This window comes from Leptodactylus fuscus, chromosome 1 (assembly GCF_031893055.1).
Source record: "Leptodactylus fuscus isolate aLepFus1 chromosome 1, aLepFus1.hap2, whole genome shotgun sequence".
Lineage (NCBI taxonomy): Eukaryota > Metazoa > Chordata > Amphibia > Anura > Leptodactylidae > Leptodactylus > Leptodactylus fuscus.
In genome coordinates, this window is record NC_134265.1 from 368,345,038 (window position 1) to 368,365,726 (window position 20,689).

The following is a 20,689-nucleotide window of genomic DNA, read 5'->3' on the forward strand; positions in this document are numbered from 1 at the left end:
ACATTACAGTGCACCTGCACCTATCGCTGTGCACTACATTACAGTGCACCTGCACCTATCGCTGTGCACTACATTACAGTGCACCTGCACCTATCGCTGTGCACTACATTACAGTGCACCTGCACCTATCGCTGTGCACTACATTACACTGCACCTGCACCTATCGCTGTGCACTACATTACAGTGCACCTGCACCTATCGCTGTGCACTACATTACACTGCACCTACACCTATCGCAGTGCACTACATTACACTGCACCTATCCCTGTGCACTACATTACACTGCACCTGCACCTATCGCTGTGCACTACATTACACTGCACCTATCGCTGTGCACTACATTACACTGCACCTGCTCCTATCGCTGTGCACTACATTACAGTGCACCTGCACCTATCGCTGTGCACTACATTACAGTGCACCTGCACCTATCGCTGTGCACTACATTACACTGCACCTGTAGCTACCCCTCTGCACTACATTACACTGCACCTGCACCTATCCCTGTGCACTACATTACACTGCACCTGCACCTATCGCTGTGCACTACATTACACTGCACCTATCGCTGTGCACTACATTACACTGCACCTGCTCCTATCGCTGTGCACTACATTACAGTGCACCTGCACCTACCCCTGTGCACTACATTACAGTGCACCTGCACCTATCGCTGTGCACTACATTACACTGCACCTGTAGCTACCCCTCTGCACTACATTACACTGCACCTATCGCTGTGCACTACATTACACTGCACCTGCATATATCGCTGTGCACTACATTACACTGCACCTGAACCTATCGTTGTGCACTACATTACACTGCACCTGCACCTGACTATAGTAAGTACCTAGTGAGGAGAGCCCTTGCACCCCACAGCCGGCCCCCCCAACGCCCAGCGCCCGGAGGTGTGGCCAGCATCGTCCAATCATCTGCAGGCAGCGGTTACTGAATCTTGTGGGCTGCTGGCTGTGGAGAGAAGACACAATAGTGTATGAGAATAAGGTCCTGACCCACAGGGGGCGATCAGACCTCATCTGGACCCATCAGCCTGCAGTGGGAGCAGCTCATTGAGGATGACGGTTCTGTATATCTGACTCACCATGGATGTAAGGGCGCCACCTGGAGGGAGATAATGTCTCTGCACCCAGCACCCAAAGCCCAGATGACTTCATGGCCCACAGGATCTGTAGCACTTCTGTAGGGTCAACAAGACAAAGAAGAATCACAGAGAGAAGACCCAAAATACACCAGTGTATGAATGTAATACAGCGAAGACAGTACCGGTATGTGACCGCCTGCAGCGCCCGACAGTAGCAGCTCGCCAACCACAGGGAGCGGTCTGTCAGGACATTCGGACAGTGGGATATCCGCAGTATTAACAGGTTTCCTCCAGTAGCTTTCAGCAGAGATTCCAGGCCGGCTTCAAGACAGCCCCTAGTAATGTAGAGATTCAGCCACAGGGGGCAGTATTATAGTAGTTATATTCTTGTACATAGGAGTAGTATTATAGTAGTTATATTCTTGTACATAGGAGTAGTATTATAGTAGGTATATTCTTGTACATAGGAGTAGTATTATAGTAGTTATATTCTTGTACATAGGAGTAGTATTATAGTAGTTATATTCTTGTACATAGGAGTAGTATTATAGTAGTTATATTCTTGTACATAGGAGCAGTATTATAGTAGTTATATACTTGTACATAGGAGTAGTATTATAGTAGTTATATTCTTGTACATAGGAGTAGTATTATAGTAGTTATATTCTTGTACATAGGAGCAGTATTATAGTAGTTATATTCTTGTACATAGGAGGTAGTATTATAGTAGTTATATTCTTGTACATAGTAGGTAGTATTATAGTAGTTATATTCTTGTACCTAGGAGTAGTATTATAGTAGTTATATACTTGTACATAGGAGGTAGTATTATAGTAGTTATATTCTTGTACATAGGAGTAGTATTATAGTAGTTATATTCTTGTACATAGCAGCAGTATTATAGTAGTTATATTCTTGTACATAGTAGGTAGTATTATAGTAGTTATATTCTTGTACATAGGAGTAGTATTATAGTAGTTATATTCTTGTACATAGGAGTAGTATTATAGTAGTTATATTCTTGTACATAGGAGTAGTATTATAGTAGTTATATTCTTGTACATAGGAGTAGTATTATAGTAGTTATATTCTTGTACATAGGAGGTAGTATTATAGTAGTTATATTCTTGTACATAGGGGGCAGTATTATAGTAGTTATATTCTTGTACATAGGAGCAGTATTATAGTAGTTATATTCTTGTACATAGGAGTAGTATTATAGTAGTTATATTCTTGTACATAGGAGTAGTATTATAGTAGTTATATTCTTGTACATAGCAGCAGTATTATAGTAGTTATATTCTTGTACATAGTAGGTAGTATTATAGTAGTTATATTCTTGTACATAGGAGTAGTATTATAGTAGTTATATTCTTGTACATAGGAGTAGTATTATAGTAGTTATATTCTTGTACATAGGAGTAGTATTATAGTAGTTATATTCTTGTACATAGGAGTAGTATTATAGTAGTTATATTCTTGTACATAGGAGGTAGTATTATAGTAGTTATATTCTTGTACATAGGGGGCAGTATTATAGTAGTTATATTCTTGTACATAGGAGCAGTATTATAGTAGTTATATTCTTGTACATAGGAGTAGTATTATAGTAGTTATATACTTGTACATAGGAGTAGTATTATAGTAGTTATATACTTGTACATAGGAGGTAGTATTATAGTAGTTATATTCTTGTACATAGGAGCAGTATTATAGTAGTTATATTCTTGTACATAGTAGGTAGTATTATAGTAGTTATATTCTTGTACATAGGAGTAGTATTATAGTAGTTATATTCTTGTACATAGCAGCAGTATTATAGTAGTTATATTCTTGTACATAGTAGGTAGTATTATAGTAGTTATATTCTTGTACATAGGAGTAGTATTATAGTAGTTATATTCTTGTACATAGGAGTAGTATTATAGTAGTTATATTCTTCTACATAGGAGTAGTATTATAGTAGTTATATTCTTGTACATAGGAGTAGTATTATAGTAGTTATATTCTTGTACATAGGAGTAGTATTATAGTAGTTATATTCTTGTACATAGGAGTAGTATTATAGTAGTTATATTCTTGTACATAGGAGTAGTATTATAGTAGTTATATTCTTGTACATAGGAGTAGTATTATAGTAGTTATATTCTTGTACATAGGAGTAGTATTATAGTAGTTATATTCTTGTACATAGGAGGTAGTATTATAGTAGTTATATTCTTGTACATAGGAGTAGTATTATAGTAGTTATATTCTTGTACATAGGAGGTAGTATTATAGTAGTTATATTCTTGTACATAGGAGGTAGTATTATAGTAGTTATATTCTTGTACATAGGAGGTAGTATTATAGTAGTTATATTCTTGTACCTAGGAGTAGTATTATAGTAGTTATATTCTTGTACATAGGGGCAGTATTATAGTAGTTATATTCTTGTACATAGGAGGCAGTATTATAGTAGTTATATTCTTGTACATAGGAGGTAGTATTATAGTAGTTATATTCTTGTACATAGGAGTAGTATTATAGTAGTTATATTCTTGTATATAGGAGGTAGTATTATAGTAGTTATATTCTTGTACATAGGAGGTAGTATTATAGTAGTTATATTCTTGTACATAGGAGTAGTATTATAGTAGTTATATTCTTGTACATAGGAGTAGTATTATAGTAGTTATATTCTTGTACATAGGAGGTAGTATTATAGTAGTTATATTCTTGTACATAGGAGGTAGTATTATAGTAGTTATATTCTTGTACATAGGAGGTAGTATTATAGTAGTTATATTCTTGTACATAGGAGGTAGTATTATAGTAGTTATATTCTTGTACATAGGAGCAGTATTATAGTAGTTATATTCTTGTACATAGGAGTAGTATTATAGTAGTTATATTCTTGTACATAGGAGCAGTATTATAGTAGTTATATTCTTGTACATAGGAGTAGTATTATAGTAGTTATATTCTTGTACATAGGAGTAGTATTATAGTAGTTATATTCTTGTACATAGGAGGTAGTATTATAGTAGTTATATTCTTGTACATAGGAGGTAGTATTATAGTAGTTATATTCTTGTACATAGGAGCAGTATTATAGTAGTTATATTCTTGTACATAGGAGTAGTATTATAGTAGTTATATTCTTGTATATAGGAGTAGTATTATAGTAGTTATATACTTGTACATAGGAGGTAGTATTATAGTAGTTATATTCTTGTACATAGGAGTAGTATTATAGTAGTTATATTCTTGTACATAGGAGTAGTATTATAGTAGTTATATTCTTGTACATAGGAGTAGTATTATAGTAGTTATATTCTTGTACATAGGAGGTAGTATTATAGTAGTTATATTCTTGTACATAGGAGTAGTATTATAGTAGTTATATTCTTGTACATAGGAGCAGTATTATAGTAGTTATATACTTGTACATAGGAGTAGTATTATAGTAGTTATATACTTGTACATAGGAGTAGTATTATAGTAGTTATATTCTTGTACATAGGAGTAGTATTATAGTAGTTATATACTTGTACATAGGAGTATTATTATAGTAGTTATATTCTTGTATATAGGAGGTAGTATTATAGTAGTTATATTCTTGTATATAGGAGTAGTATTATAGTAGTTATATTCTTGTACATAGGAGTAGTATTATAGTAGTTATATTCTTGTATATAGGAGGTAGTATTATAGTAGTTATATTCTTGTATATAGGAGTAGTATTATAGTAGTTATATTCTTGTACATAGGAGCAGTATTATAGTAGTTATATTCTTGTACATAGGAGCAGTATTATAGTAGTTATATTCTTGTACATAGGAGTAGTATTATAGTAGTTATATTCTTGTACATAGGGGTAGTATTATAGTAGTTATATTCTTGTACATAGGGGGCAGTATTATAGTAGTTATATTCTTGTACATAGGAGTAGTATTATAGTAGTTATATTCTTGTACATAGGAGTAGTATTATAGTAGTTATATTCTTGTACATAGGAGTAGTATTATAGTAGTTATATTCTTGTACATAGGAGGCAGTATTATAGTAGCTATATTCTTGTACATAGGAGTAGTATTATAGTAGCTATATTCTTGTACATAGGAGGTAGTATTATAGTAGTTATATTCTTGTATATTGGAGTAGTATTATAGTAGTTATATTCTTGTATATTGGAGTAGTATTATAGTAGTTATATTCTTGTACATAGGAGCAGTATTATAGTAGTTATATTCTTGTACATAGGAGCAGTATTATAGTAGTTATATTCTTGTACATAGGAGCAGTATTATAGTAGTTATATTCTTGTACATAGGAGGTAGTATTATAGTAGTTATATTCTTGTACATAGGAGCAGTATTATAGTAGTTATATTCTTGTACATAGGAGCAGTATTATAGTAGTTATATTCTTGTACATAGGAGGTAGTATTATAGTAGTTATATTCTTGTACATAGGAGTAGTATTATAGTAGTTATATTCTTGTACATAGGAGTAGTATTATAGTAGTTATATTCTTATACATAGGAGGTAGTATTATAGTAGTTATATTCTTGTACATAGGAGCAGTATTATAGTAGTTATATTCTTGTACATAGTAGTATTATAGTAGTTATATTCTTGTACATAGGAGCAGTATTATAGTAGTTATATTCTTGTACATAGGAGGTAGTATTATAGTAGTTATATTCTTGTACATAGGAGCAGTATTATAGTAGTTATATTCTTGTACATAGGAGCAGTATTATAGTAGTTATATTCTTGTACATAGGAGGTAGTATTATAGTAGTTATATTCTTGTACATAGGAGCAGTATTATAGTAGTTATATTCTTGTACATAGGAGTAGTATTATAGTAGTTATATTCTTGTACATAGGAGTAGTATTATACTAGTTATATTCTTGTACATAGGAGTAGTATTATAGTAGTTATATTCTTGTACATAGGGGAAGTATTATAGTAGTTATATTCTTGTACATAGGAGCAGTATTATAGTAGTTATATTCCCCCTACGCCCAACAGCAGCACAACTGGGGTATTCCTGCCCCTATGAGCTGTTAGGACAGGTGGAATTTTTAATTACCTAACAGCTTTTGACCTCTATAAGAGGCCGGAAGACCTGCTCCTCCCTTGTGTTTTTTTCTGTCCTGTGGGACAGGACAGGTGGTCAGGGGGGGAGCAGATGTTCTGACCTCCTATAGGGGTCCACTACTCTCCCCCACCGGTACCTGACAGCAGAAGATCTTTTTCTGGACATCCTCTTTTTTCAGCAGAGGTCCCCTTCTCCCGGCGGGGACCCTGCCGGCTCGCCGGGTCAGGGCTTTCCCCTAGGAACGCTAGACCTAGGAACCTTTCTCAGGTTCCTCCGGTCCGCCGTCTAACAGGGTCCGCCGCACATGCGCAGTGCGCGGGTCTCGCGGCGGAGGGGAAGAGAACAACCCCTAGACACGAGCATTGCACGGTAGTTCGGGAGGGGGGTCCCCCGGTCCTGGGGACCATACCTGGGTCAGATCCCCCTCCCCCTGTCTTCTCCCCTCCCCCCTTTTTTTTTTTTCATGAGATTCTGGCTCCGTTGTAGCCCCTACCCCTTGGGCGGGGCTCCGGGCAAAACCCCGCCCCCTGGCCTATTTAAGTCCCCTTAGAGCTTCAGTTAGTGCTTGTCGCTCCGGTTGCTAGCACATCAGTTGGTGAAGCTCCCTGGTCAATTTCTGTGCTGGAGAACTGTCTTCATTGACTAAGGTTTGGTGGACATGGCCGGGGGGGGGGGGGGGGGGAGGGAGGTTGGAGAGTTGCATCTCTGAGTGCAGTAAGTAGTTAGTGTATCCCTTTTCTTCCTCCTCAGAATGTCTTCTTCTTCCTCCACTGTTCCGCCTAGAAGGAAGGCTACTTCCAAAAGGAAGCATCTGGCGTGCGCTTCTTGTAGAGTGCCGCTGCCTGATGACTCCCAATATCGCTTCTGTCAGGGGTGCAGGGCCCCCTCTGTTGAAACAACTCCCATGCGAGAGATGGTGTCCTGGGTGAAGGGGTACGTCCAGGACTCCATGAAAAGAATGGAAGCCGTCTCCCTGGCCAAGAGGCCACGGCTGGATTGTGAATTGTCCCTGCCGCCTCTGGAAAAGCTGCGCCTCAGGGATGTGGAGTCGTCTTCTAGTACGGAGGAGGAGAAGGAGATTTTTCCCCTGGACAAAATGTCCAGAGTATTCAAGACCCTAAGAATCAGAGACCGGGAAGGCGGGGAAGGCTCTAGCCGTAGGTCTCGTACCTTCAGGCCCTCTTCGGAGATGCTCCGCCTGATGGAGGGCGAATGGAGGCACCCGGAGAGATCCTTTGCGCCATCCACACGCTTCAAGGCACTTTTTCCCGTCTCTGAGAGTCAACTAAAGGCGTGGGGTCCCCCGCCAAAGGTGGACGTCGCCGTGGCCAAGTTATCAAGGCGCTCCATCCTTCCATCAGAGGACGGCTCGGGCCTCAGGGACCCCATGGATCGCCGAGTCAAAGGATCTTTGAGGCGTGTATATTCGTCCGCCTCTGCCCAGGCCTCTTTGGGCATGGTCGCGAATGAGGTAGCAACTGGCTTACGCGCAGAACTGTCATCCCTGGCCAAGGACATCGATTCCGGCGTGGATCGTGATGATCTCCTCGCGGCAGTGTCCGACATCACGCTGTTGGTGGATCACCTGACAGAAGCTACCCATTTTCAGACCCGTCTGGCGGCTAGATCCATGGCACTGGCTACTGTGGCTCGCCGACCCCTATGGCTGAAGCCCTGGAAGGCTGACCTTACTTCCAAAAATAGCCTCTGTGGTCTCCCCTTTGAGCCCGGACGGCTGTTCGGAAGGGAGCTCGACCACATCATGGAAGGCTGGGCCGACTCTAAGAGCAAGAACCTGCCACAGCCCCTTGAAGGTCGGAGTACCTCCTTTCGAGGAAGAGGCACTCGAAGAGGCACCAGAGGCCAGCGGCGATCCGGGAAAGGAAGAGGTCGGGGCTCATCTCGTGGCCGTAAGAATGCCCCCTTCTAATTCCCTCTCAGTACACCCCCCCTTCCTACTCCCCCCCCCCCCTCCCCTGGGGTGGGCGGTCGTCTTTCCCACTATGTGGAGGCCTGGCGGCAGAATATTCGGGACCCCTGGGTCATCCAGATGATCCAGGAAGGTTATAAAATTAATTTTGTTTCCCAGCCGCCAGAGAAGATGGTAAGAACCCGCCCTCTTCAGGGCCCCAAACAACTTCATCTGGAGAGATTGATTCAGGAGTACGTGGACAAGGCCACGCTAGAGATGGTTCCAAGGCACAGGCGTCTACTCTCCAGTCTTCTTGGTCCCCAAGCCATCAGGCGAGTGGCGTATGATCATCGATCTCAGGTATCTGAATCACTTCATCCGCAGGCTGCGGTTTCGCATGGAAACCATAAGGTCAGTACTACCTTTCATGCACCCTGGAGATCACTTCGTCACTCTGGACCTGAAGGACGCCTATCTCCACGTACCCATCTTTCTGGCACACCGAAAGTTCCTAAGGATTGCCGTAGACATACAGGGGAAAGAGGCGCACTTCCAGTTCGCAGCCCTCCCGTTCGGCATATCCTCTGCCCCCCACACCTTCACAAAGGTCATAGCTCCGGTCGCTGCCGCCCTGCGCCTTCAAGGCATATTCATAGTCCCGTACCTGGACGACTGGCTTCTCAAGGCTCATTCAAAGGAGGTTCTTACCACGCAGGTGCACGCTGGGGTGGCTGGTAAACTGGCAGGAGTCAGTAATGGTGCCATCAACACGAGTTCAGTTCCTGGGACTTATTCTAGACTCTCTCAACATGACGGTCTCTCTACCCTCTCCTCGCAAAAGGAAAATTGCTCGGGCGGCACATCATTTGTCTTCCACACGGAAGGTCACCATCAGGACGGCGATGAAGGTCCTCGGATTGATGTCCGCTGCCCTAGATGCAGTTCCTTGGGCCCTATGGCATATGCGCCCTCTACAGAACGAGATCTTGAGAGTCTGGAATCACAGTCCTTCAGGTTTACAGAAGCCAATCCAGTTAACCATCAGCACCCGGCAAACCTTGCCCTGGTGGACCCATCTGCGAGATGGGAAGTCCTCGGTCCAGCCCGCCTGGACCCTGTTGACTACAGATGCCTCCCTCACAGGCTGGGGAGCTCATCTGGAGGAGACCCCGGTACAAGGTACATGGAATCAGCGGGAGAGGACGCACTCATCCAACTGGCGCGAGCTTACCGCAGTTCATCGAGCCCTTCTGTCATTTGCACCACTTCTACGAGGGAAAGCGGTCAAAGTAAGATCAGACAATCTGACGACAGTCCATTATATCAACAAGCAGGGAGGAACCAGGTCCCCCTCGCTCATGCAAGTCACCAACCTGATCTTCTCCTGGGCAGAACGGAACCTCTCCCAGCTGGCCGCGGTACATATCCAGGGCCGCCTGAACATCCTAGCGGATCAACTCAGCAGAGGCCGGCCGACCGCAGGCGAATGGTCCCTGAACCAGGACATCTTCCACTACCTGACCAGGAGGTGGGGTCTCCCCGAGGTGGATCTGATGGCCACCCAACACAATGCCAAAGTAGAAAGGTTTTGCTCCCTGTACCGGGAAGACAACCCTTTGGCTGTGGATGCCATGTCAATACCATGGAGGTTCGAACTGGCATACGTGTTCCCTCCCATCCCGATGATACCGAAGGTATTGGCGAAACTCAGGCAGGACCAGACTTCGGCTATAGTGATCATGCCGTTCTGGCCAAAAAGGGCATGGTTCACCGACCTTATCCTTAGGAGTCGGGGGAACTACTGGAGGCTTCCACCAGTCAGGAACCTGGTGTCACTGAACAGTCGGCCATGCCTGGGCCTAGACAAATTCAACCTCACTGCCTGGAGGCTAACCGCGCCATATGCGCAGACAGAGTATTGTCCCAGGGAGTGCTAAGTACCTTAGCCCATTCAAGAGCAGAGGCAACCAATCAGAGCTACCAAAGGATCGCCCGGATATTCCGAGATTGGTGTACAGGCAGCCACCGCGATCCAGACAGAGATGCAGTCCTGGAGTTCTTACAGAACGGCTTGGAGAGAGGACTAGCACCTGCCACCCTCAAGGTTCAAGTGTCAGTTCTATCTGCTCTCCTGGAGACGCGATTATCACAAGATCCTCTTGTCAAACAGTTCCTTAGGGGGGCTGCCAGGCTCCGCCCCCAGGTACGGCCCCCTGTCCCCAGGTGGGACCTGGCCGCGGTTCTACAAGGGCTATGTGCGCCCCCCTTCGAACCATTATCTGAAGTGGACTGGAAGTACCTGTCATTTAAAGTGACCTTTCTGCTGGCAATAACCTCCGCCAAGAGGGTTGGCGAATTGCAGGCTCTAGCAGCCTCCGAACCTTTCATAACTTTCTTTCCTGACAGAGTACAGCTAAGGTTCGTCCCAGGATTCTTGCCGAAGGTACCCACACTTCAGAACACCAATCAAGTGATCACCCTACTGGGCTTCTTTCCCTCCCCTGCCACTGAGCAGGAGGAGAAGCTACACACACTGGATCTGGTAAGAGCACTACGTATCTACCTGGATCGTACAGCACCGTTCCGAAGATCAGAGAATCTTCTAGTCAATGTGTTTGGCCACAATAGAGGCTCTAAAGCATCAAAGGTAACCCTGTCTAGATGGATCAGAGAGGCCATTAGTTGTTCCCTACGGGCTCAGAATCTTCCTGTTCCAGATTTCCTACGAGCCCATGCCACCCGAGCAGTGGCGACATCATGGGCAGAGACACGGTTCCTCTCTCTAGAGCAGATATGTGCTGCAGCCTCTTGGAGCTCACAGCTGACTTTTGCCAAACACTACAGATTGGACTGGCGTACGGCCGATGCTACAGCATTTGGGCACTCCGTCTTGGCTTCAGCCTGCCAGGAGGTCCCGCCCTAGGGGAGATAATACTTGCTAAATCCCCAGTTGTGCTGCTGTTGGGCGTAGGGGGAAAGAAAGATTATGAATGATAATGTGTTTTCCCTTAGCCCAAACAGCAGTACAAGGCTCCCTCCCCAAGAGGTGCTATTGTACAGATTTTGTGTATGTGTGTGTACCACTTTGTAGTTACTCTCTGTATACTATACTTGTTACTAACACAAGGGAGGAGCAGGTCTTCCGGCCTCTTATAGAGGTCAAAAGCTGTTAGGTAATTAAAAATTCCACCTGTCCTAACAGCTCATAGGGGCAGAAATACCCCAGTTGTGCTGCTGTTTGGGCTCAGGGAAAACAGATTATCATTCATAATCTTTCTTTCTTGTACATGGGAGTAGTATTATAGTAGTTATATACTTGTATATAGGAGGCAGCATTATAATAGTTATATTCTTGTACATAGGAGCAGTATTATAGTAGTTATATTCTTGTATATAGGAGTAGTATTATAGTAGTTATATACTTGTATATAGGAGGCAGCATTATAATAGTTATATTCTTGTACATAGGAGCAGTATTATAGTAGTTATATTCTTGTATATAGGAGTAGTATTATAGTAGTTATATACTTGTATATAGGAGGCAGCATTATAATAGTTATATTCTTGTACATAGGAGCAGTATTATAGTAGTTATATTCTTGTATATAGGAGTAGTATTATAGTAGTTATATTCTTGTACATAGGAGGTAGTATTATAGTAGTTATATTCTTGTACATAGGAGTAGTATTATAGTAGTTATATTCCTGTACATAGGAGTAGTATTATAGTAGTTATATTCTTGTACATAGGAGCAGTATTATAGTAGTTATATTCTTGTACATAGGGGGCAGTATTATAGTAGTTATATTCTTGTACATAGTAGGTAGTATTATAGTAGTTATATTCTTGTACATAGGAGCAGTATTATAGTAGTTATATTCTTGTACATAGGGGGCAGTATTATAGTAGTTATATTCCTGTACATAGGAGTAGTATTATAGTAGTTATATTCCTGTACATAGGAGTAGTATTATAGTAGTTATATTCTTGTACATAGGAGCAGTATTATAGTAGTTATATTCTTGTACATAGGAGTAGTATTATAGTAGTTATATTCTTGTACATAGGAGCAGTATTATAGTAGTTATATTCTTGTACATAGGAGTAGTATTATAGTAGTTATATTCTTATACATAGGAGTAGTATTATAGTAGTTATATTCCTGTACATAGGAGTAGCATTATAGTAGTTATATTCTTGTACATAGGAGCAGTATTATAGTAGTTATATTCTTGTACATAGGAGTAGTATTATAGTAGTTATATTCTTGTACATAGGAGGTAGTATTATAGTAGTTATATTCTTGTACATAGGAGGTAGTATTATAGTAGTTATATTCTTGTACATAGGAGTAGTATTATAGTAGTTATATTCTTGTACATAGGAGCAGTATTATAGTAGTTATATTCTTGTATATATGAGGTAGTATTATAGTAGTTATATTCTTGTACATAGGAGTAGTATTATAGTAGTTATATTCTTGTACATAGGAGCAGTATTATAGTAGTTATATTCTTACACATAGGAGGTAGTATTATAGTAGTTATATTCTTGTACATAGGAGTAGTATTATAGTAGTTATATTCTTGTACATAGGAGGCAGCATTATAATAGTTATATTCTTGTACATAGGAGGTAGTATTATAGTAGTTATATTCTTGTACATAGGAGTAGTATTATAGTAGTTATATTCTTGTACATAGGAGCAGTATTATAGTAGTTATATTCTTACACATAGGAGGTAGTATTATAGTAGTTATATTCTTGTACATAGGAGGTAGTATTATAGTAGTTATATTCTTGTACATAGGAGTAGTATTATAGTAGTTATATTCTTGTACATAGGAGCAGTATTATAGTAGTTATATTCTTGTACATAGGAATAGTATTATAGTAGTTATATTCTTGTACATAGGAGCAGTATTATAGTAGTTATATTCTTGTACATAGGAGGTAGTATTATAGTAGTTATATTCTTACACATAGGAGGTAGTATTATAGTAGTTATATTCTTGTACATAGGAGGTAGTATTATAGTAGTTATATTCTTGTACATAGGAGGTAGTATCATAGTAGTTATATTCTTGTACATAGGAGCAGTATTATAGTAGTTATATTCTTACACATAGGAGTAGTATTATAGTAGTTATATTCTTGTATATAGGAGTAGTATTATAGTAGTTATATTCTTGTACATAGGAGTAGTATTATAGTAGTTATATTCTTGTACATAGGAGCAGCATTATAGTAGTTATATTCTTGTACATAGGAGCAGTATTATAGTAGTTATATTCTTGTACATAGGAGGTAGTATTATAGTAGTTATATTCTTGTACATAGGAGCAGTATTATAGTAGTTATATTCTTGTACATAGGAGTAGTATTATAGTAGTTATATTCTTACACATAGGAGGTAGTATTATAGTAGTTATATTCTTGTACATAGGAGGTAGTATTATAGTAGTTATATTCTTGTACATAGGAGTAGTATTATAGTAGTTATATTCTTGTACATAGGAGTAGTATTATAGTAGTTATATTCTTGTACATAGGAGTAGTATTATAGTAGTTATATTCTTGTACATAGGAGCAGTATTATAGTAGTTATATTCTTGTACATAGGAGCAGTATTATAGTAGTTATATTCTTGTACATAGGAGTAGTATTATAGTAGTTATATTCTTGTACATAGGAGTAGTATTATAGTAGTTATATTCTTGTACATAGGAGGTAGTATTATAGTAGTTATATTCTTGTACATAGGGGGCAGTATTATAGTAGTTATATTCTTGTACATAGGAGCAGTATTATAGTAGTTATATTCTTGTACATAGGAGTAGTATTATAGTAGTTATATTCTTGTACATAGGAGTAGTATTATAGTATAATATATTCTTGTACATAGGAGGTAGTATTATAGTAGTTATATTCTTGTACATAGGAGCAGTATTATAGTAGTTATATTCTTGTACATAGAAGTAGTATTATAGTAGATATATTGTACATAGGAGCAGTATTATAGTAGTTATATTCTTGTACATAGGAGGCAGTATTATAGTAGTTATATTCTTGTACATAGGAGCAGTATTATAGTAGTTATATTCTTACACATATGAGGTAGTATTATAGTAGTTATATTCTTGTACATAGGAGTAGTATTATAGTAGTTATATTCTTGTACATAGGAGGTAGTATTATAGTAGTTATATTCTTGTACATAGGAGTAGTATTATAGTAGTTATATTCTTGTACATAGGAGTAGTATTATAGTAGTTATATTCTTGTACATAGGAGTAGTATTATAGTAGTTATATTCTTGTACATAGGAGCAGTATTATAGTAGTTATATTCTTGTACATAGGAGCAGTATTATAGTAGTTATATTCTTGTACATAGGCGTAGTATTATAGTAGTTATATTCTTGTACATAGGAGCAGTATTATAGTAGTTATATTCTTGTACATAGGAGTAGTATTATAGTAGTTATATTCTTGTACATAGGAGTAGTATTATAGTAGTTATATTCTTGTACATAGGAGGTAGTATTATAGTAGTTATATTCTTACACATAGGAGGTAGTATTATAGTAGTTATATTCTTACACATAGGATGTAGTATTATAGTAGTTATATTCTTGTACATAGGAGTAGTATTATAGTAGTTATATTCTTACACATAGGAGGTAGTATTATAGTAGTTATATTCTTGTACATAGGAGTAGTATTATAGTAGTTATATTCTTACACATACGAGTAGTATTATAGTAGTTATATTCTTGTACATAGGAGTAGTATTATAGTAGTTATATTCTTGTACATAGGAGTAGTATTATAGTAGTTATATTCTTGTACATAGGGGGCAGTATTATAGTAGTTATATTCTTGTATATAGGGGCAGTATTATAGTAGTTATATTCTTGTACATAGGAGCAGTATTATAGTAGTTATATTCTTGTACATAGGAGGCAGTATTATAGTAGTTATATTCTTGTACATAGGAGTAGTATTATAGTAGTTATATTCTTGTACATAGGAGCAGCATTATAGTAGTTATATTCTTGTACATAGGAGTAGTATTATAGTAGTTATATTCTTACACATAGGAGTAGTATTATAGTAGTTATATTCTTGTACATAGGAGGTAGTATTATAGTAGTTATATTCTTGTACATAGGAGGCAGTATTATAGTAGTTATATTCTTGTACATAGGAGGCAGTATTATAGTAGTTATATTCTTGTACATAGGAGTAGTATTATAGTAGTTATATTCTTGTACATAGGAGGTAGTATTATAGTAGTTATATTCTTGTACATAGGAGCAGTATTATAGTAGTTATATTCTTGTACATAGGAGCAGTATTATAGTAGTTATATTCTTGTACATAGGAGGTAGTATTATAGTAGTTATATTCTTGTACATAGGAGCAGTATTATAGTAGTTATATTCTTGTACATAGGAGCAGTATTATAGTAGTTATATTCTTGTACATAGGAGTAGTATTATAGTAGTTATATTCTTGTACATAGGAGTAGTATTATAGTAGTTATATTCTTGTACATAGGAGTAGTATTATAGTAGTTTTATTCTTGTACATAGTAAAGCAGTATTATACTAGTTATATTCTTGTACATAGTAAAGCAGTATTATAGAAGCTGGCCATACAAGAAATACGTCACCTTGTGCTTTTCATGTATTCTTCCTTAGTTTCCTTCTTCCCTCTCTGCCGAGGTTTGAGGTTCTGCAGGGTCAGAGAGTGGGTTTGTGTGCACCACTGTGAGAGGGTTACCAGAAACTGTAGGCATAAAACAGGACAATGTGAATGACCATATAGACAGTGTGAGAAGGTGACATGCAGGGTGCTGGAATGTTGATATATTTCCCCCAGCTATGTATGGTGATCATTTATGTGTTTAGTTAGAGCTCAGCCGAGCAGGTTTGTGTATGTGATTAGTTAGAGCTCAGATGGGTAGGTTTGTGTATATGGTTAGTTAGAGTTCAGTTGGGCAGGTTTATATATGTGGTTAGTTAACGCTCAGGCAGGCAGGTTTATATATGTGTTTAGTTAGAGCTCAGGCAGGCAAGTTTGTGTATGTGGTTAGTTAGAGCTCAGACAGGCAGGTTTATGTATGTGGTTAGAGCTCAGACAAGCAGGTTTATGTATGTGGTTAGAGCTCAGACAGACAGGTTTATGTATGTGGTTAGTTAGAGCTCAGCTGAGCAGGTTTGTGTATGTGGTTAGTTAGAGCTCAGATGGGCAAGTTTATGTATGTGGTTAGTTACAGCTCAAGCGGGCAGGTTTATGTGGTTAGAGCTCAGACAGGCAGGTTTATGTATTTGTTTAGTTACAGCTCAGGCAGGCAAGTTTATGTATGTGGTTAGTTAGAGCTCAGGCGGGCAGGTTTATGTATGTATTTAGTTAGAGCTCAGGCAGGCAAGTTTATGTATGTGTTTAATGAGAGCTCATCCGAGAAGGTTTATGTATATGTATAGTTTGAGCTCAGCACAGCAGGCTTATGTACGTGTTTAATGAGAGCTCAGCCGAGCAGGTTTATGTATGTGTTTAGTTAGAGCTCAGATGGGCAGGTTTATGTTTATGGCTAGTTAGAGCTCAGCCAAACATGTTTGTGTATATGGTTAGTTAGAGCTCAGGTGGGCAGGTTTATGTATGTGGTTAGTTAGAGGTCACGCAGGCAGGTTAATGTATATGGTTAGTTAGAAGTCAGGCGGGCAGGTTTATGTACGTGTTTAGCGAGAGCTCAGCCGAGAAGGTTTATGCATGTGTTTGGTTAAAGCTCAGCCAAGCAGGTTTATCTATGTGTTTAGTTAGAGCTCAGTAGAGTGGGTTTTTGTATGTGTTTAGGTATAGTTCAGCCAAGCAGGTTTATGTATGTGTTAAGATAGATCTCAGCCAAGCAGGTTTATGTATGCGTATAGTTAGAGCTCAGTAGAGCAGGTTTATATATATGTTTAGTTAAAGCTCACCCGGGCTGGGTTATGTATGTGTTTAGTTACAGCTCTGCCAGGCAGGTTTATGTATGTGATTAGTTAGAGCTCAGCCAAGCAGGTTTGTGTTTTTTGCCTGTACTTTTACTGATCTAATTTCCCACAACAGATATACACGCCTGTAATGTGACATCTTAAAGACTCATAATAGTGTTGGTGGTATGTGGCGGTCAGGTCACTCCTGCTCTGAGATTTGTGAAAGCAGCACAGTGAGTGTCATGTGGCACAGGGCGGAGTTTCACAAGCAGTGCACAAGTCTCCTCCCACATCCACCGGATGAAGCAGGGAGTGATGGAAAGGAAGAGAAAATGATGGATTTTTCTTCATTACATATCCAGTAAGCTCACTGAAGGTGTATATAGTGATCAGAGCTGTATACTGAGGGCATTAGGAGGAGGTACAGCTCTTCATGGAGATTTTCTTTAAGTACCGACACCTTTGACTCTCTTGCACATAAAATTAAGTATAATGAGCGTGTAAAGTGTGAGTGTATTGATCTGAACCTATAATGGGGCCATTACATATACTGACATGTAGGGAGATGGATGGAGAGACTCGGGATCAATAGTACAGTCTGTAAGAGAGGGGCGGCCATGTTATCACCACACGTAGCCAGGGCCCTGCTGCAGGAACCACGCTATAGCGGAGTGCCTCCTGCATAGTTTGGTACCTCATTTGGTAACCCCACACCATGACTTACCTTGGGGGACACTCTGGCATTCTCAAGGAAAACCCGAGTCCACACAGCCGGATGCCGGGCCACAAATTTCCAGTCCCTGCTGACCTCGGCCACCCGCAGCAGAGTCTTGGTATCGAGGTAGGTGAATATACAAAATAACGCTGCCCGCATCTTCAGGATCTCAGGGCTGATGACCTCATTGGCTCGGGACGGGCTGCCCTTCTCCGGCCTCAGCATCCTCCCATCACAGCGGCCTGGCGGAGGATTTAAAGGCACAGTACACTGTTAGCAAACACTGCTCCTGCAGTAACGGAGCCCTAACATAGATAAATGCGGGGTCAATACTATCAGCCCAGAGGGTCAAATATCTTCCAACAGTTTACCCATGTGACTCTGGAGAGCAGACGTTCCTGTATATAAAACCCACCTAGGAGTTTAGAAGCAGCACAGATAAGACCCACCCTTTGTTCGCCCAGCCCCCGAAGAGCCGATGCTCTCCTGCTCCCAGACTTCGGCCTCGGACTCCGTGGTCCTGGATCCCACATCTGATATGTCGCCCTCTTCTCCCTCAGTGCTGTTCCTGTACGGCCGGCGGTGCCAGTTCTGGATGGCCTGCCTGCGGAGACCAGAACCACGGTGGTTGTTGTTCCTCTCAAAGCTGCTGTCAGCGACATTGCTGTTCCCGGAATAGCGCTGAGACTCCAGGCCATCGTCCACCTGGATCTGCTCTGCCCCATCACTGTCGTAACAGCCCGAGCTCTGAGATACGGTCTTCACCCGGCCCGGGGCCCTGGGAACAGAAGTGGACATTGGCCATGGTGTCATCTATCACTTCCGAAACCTACTTGTCATATACACACCCTGTGATACAAGGGCGCAGATAACTCACCCAATACATGAGGAGGATCGCTGGGTGACCGGGTACGATCCATGGGTGGAGGAGCCGGGCCCCTGGTGCCTGTCTGCCCTCTGCAAGGAGACACAGAAGACGTCAGCTCTATTTCACCTTGTCAGTGGTCAATCCTTCAAGGGGCATCTACCTGTACTAATAAAACTCAATGGGCATCTCATGACTGCCTCTAGAACCTCTTCACTTCCGAACCTCCCTGACTGCAGAATCGCTGTCCCTGCAGAATCTCGCTGCCCAAAACTTACCTGCCTCTAGAATCCCCGCCTCTTGTAAGAGCTCGCCGCCCACAGACCTACCTGCCTCTAGAACCCCCCTCTTGTAAGAGCTCCCGGCCCATAGACCTACCTGCCTCTAGAACCCCCCTATTGTAAGAGCTCCCCGCCCACAGACATACCTGCCTCTAGAACCCCCCTCTTGTAAGAGCTCCCCGCCCACAGACCTACCTGCCTCTAGAACCCCCCTCTTGTAAGAGCTCCCCGCCCATAGACCTACCTGCCTCTAGAACCCCCCTCTTGTAGGAGCTCCCCGCCCATAGACCTACCTGCCTCTAGAACCCAGTCTCTTGTAAGAGCTCCCCGCCCATAGACCTACCTGCCTCTAGAACCCCCCTATTGTAAGAGCTCCCCGCCCATAGACCTACCTGCCTCTAGAACCCAGTCTCTTGTAAGAGCTCCCCGCCCATAGACCTACCTGCCTCTAGAACCCCCCTATTGTAAGAGCTCCCCGCCCATAGACCTACCTGCCTCTAGAACCCCCCTATTGTAAGAGCTCCCGGCCCACAGACCTACCTGCCTCTAGAACCCCCCCTCTTGTAAGAGCTCCCCGCCCATAGACCTACCTGCCTCTAGAACCCCCCTCTTGTAAGAGCTCCCCGCCCATAGACCTACCTGCCTCTAGAACCCCCCTCTTGTAAGAGCTCCCCGCCCACAGACCTACTTGCCTCTAGAACCCCCCTCTTATAAGAGCTCCCCGCCCATAGACCTACCTGCCTCTAGAACCCAGTCTCTTGTAAGAGCTCCCAGCCCACAGACCTACCTGCCTCTAGAACCCCCCTCTTGTAAGAGCTCCCGGCCCACAGACCTACCTGCCTCTAGAACCCAGCCTCTTGTAAGGGCTCCCTGCCCACAGACCTACCTGCCTCTAGAATCCCCGCCTCTTGTAAGAGCTCCCAGCCCACAGACATACCTGCCTCTAGAACCCCCCTCTTGTAAGAGCTCCCCGCCCATAGACCTACCTGCCTCTAGAACCCCCCTCTTGTAAGAGCTCCCCGCCCATAGACCTACCTGCCTCTAGAACCCCCCCTCTTGTAAGAGCTCCCCGCCCATAGACCTACCTGCCTCTAGAACCCCCCTCTTGTAAGAGCTCCCCGCCCATAGACCTACCTGCCTCTAGAACCCCCCTCTTGTAAGAGCTCCCCGACCATAGACCTGCCTGCCTCTAGAACCCCCCCTCTTGTAAGAGCTCCCCGCCCACAGACCTACCTGCCTCTAGAACCCCCCTCTTGTAAGACCTCCCCGCCCATAGACCTACCTACCTCTAGAACCCCCCTCTTGTAAGAGCTCCCCGCCCATAGACCTACCTGCCTCTAGAACCCAGTCTCTTGTAAGAGCTCCCAGCCCACAGACCTACCTGCCTCTAGAAACCCCCTCTTGTAAGAGCTCCCGGCCCACAGACCTACCTGCCTCTAGAACCCAGCCTCTTGTAAGGGCTCACTGCCCACAGACCTACCTGCCTCTAGAATCCCCGCCTCTTGTAAGAGCTCCCCGCCCATAGACCTACCTGCCTCTAGAACCCCCCTCTTGTAAGAGCTCCGGGCCCACAGACCTACCTGCCTCTAGAACCCCCCTCTTGTAAGAGCTCCCCGACCATAGACCTGCCTGCCTCTAGAACCCCCCCTCTTGTAAGAGCTCCCCGCCCACAGACCTACCTGCCTCTAGAACCCCCCTCTTGTAAGAGCTTCCCGCCCACAGACCTACCTGCCTCTA

At 41.9% G+C, this 20,689-nt stretch overlaps 1 protein-coding gene across 1 annotated transcript in view; it reads right to left on the minus strand.

The window, feature by feature from the left end:
* The window catches only part of FBXO41 (F-box protein 41), a 103,528-nt gene that overhangs the window by 4,146 nt on the left and 78,693 nt on the right, over positions 1-20,689 (minus strand). The window contains exons 4-10 of the mRNA XM_075261872.1: positions 18,684-18,763; positions 18,256-18,584; positions 17,816-18,048; positions 15,789-15,904; positions 1,288-1,440; positions 1,106-1,201; positions 854-972 (exon numbers count right to left, since the gene is read on the minus strand). Coding sequence (XP_075117973.1) covers positions 854-972; positions 1,106-1,201; positions 1,288-1,440; positions 15,789-15,904; positions 17,816-18,048; positions 18,256-18,584; positions 18,684-18,763 — 1,126 coding nt within the window. The remainder of the gene's footprint in view (positions 1-853; positions 973-1,105; positions 1,202-1,287; positions 1,441-15,788; positions 15,905-17,815; positions 18,049-18,255; positions 18,585-18,683; positions 18,764-20,689) is intronic.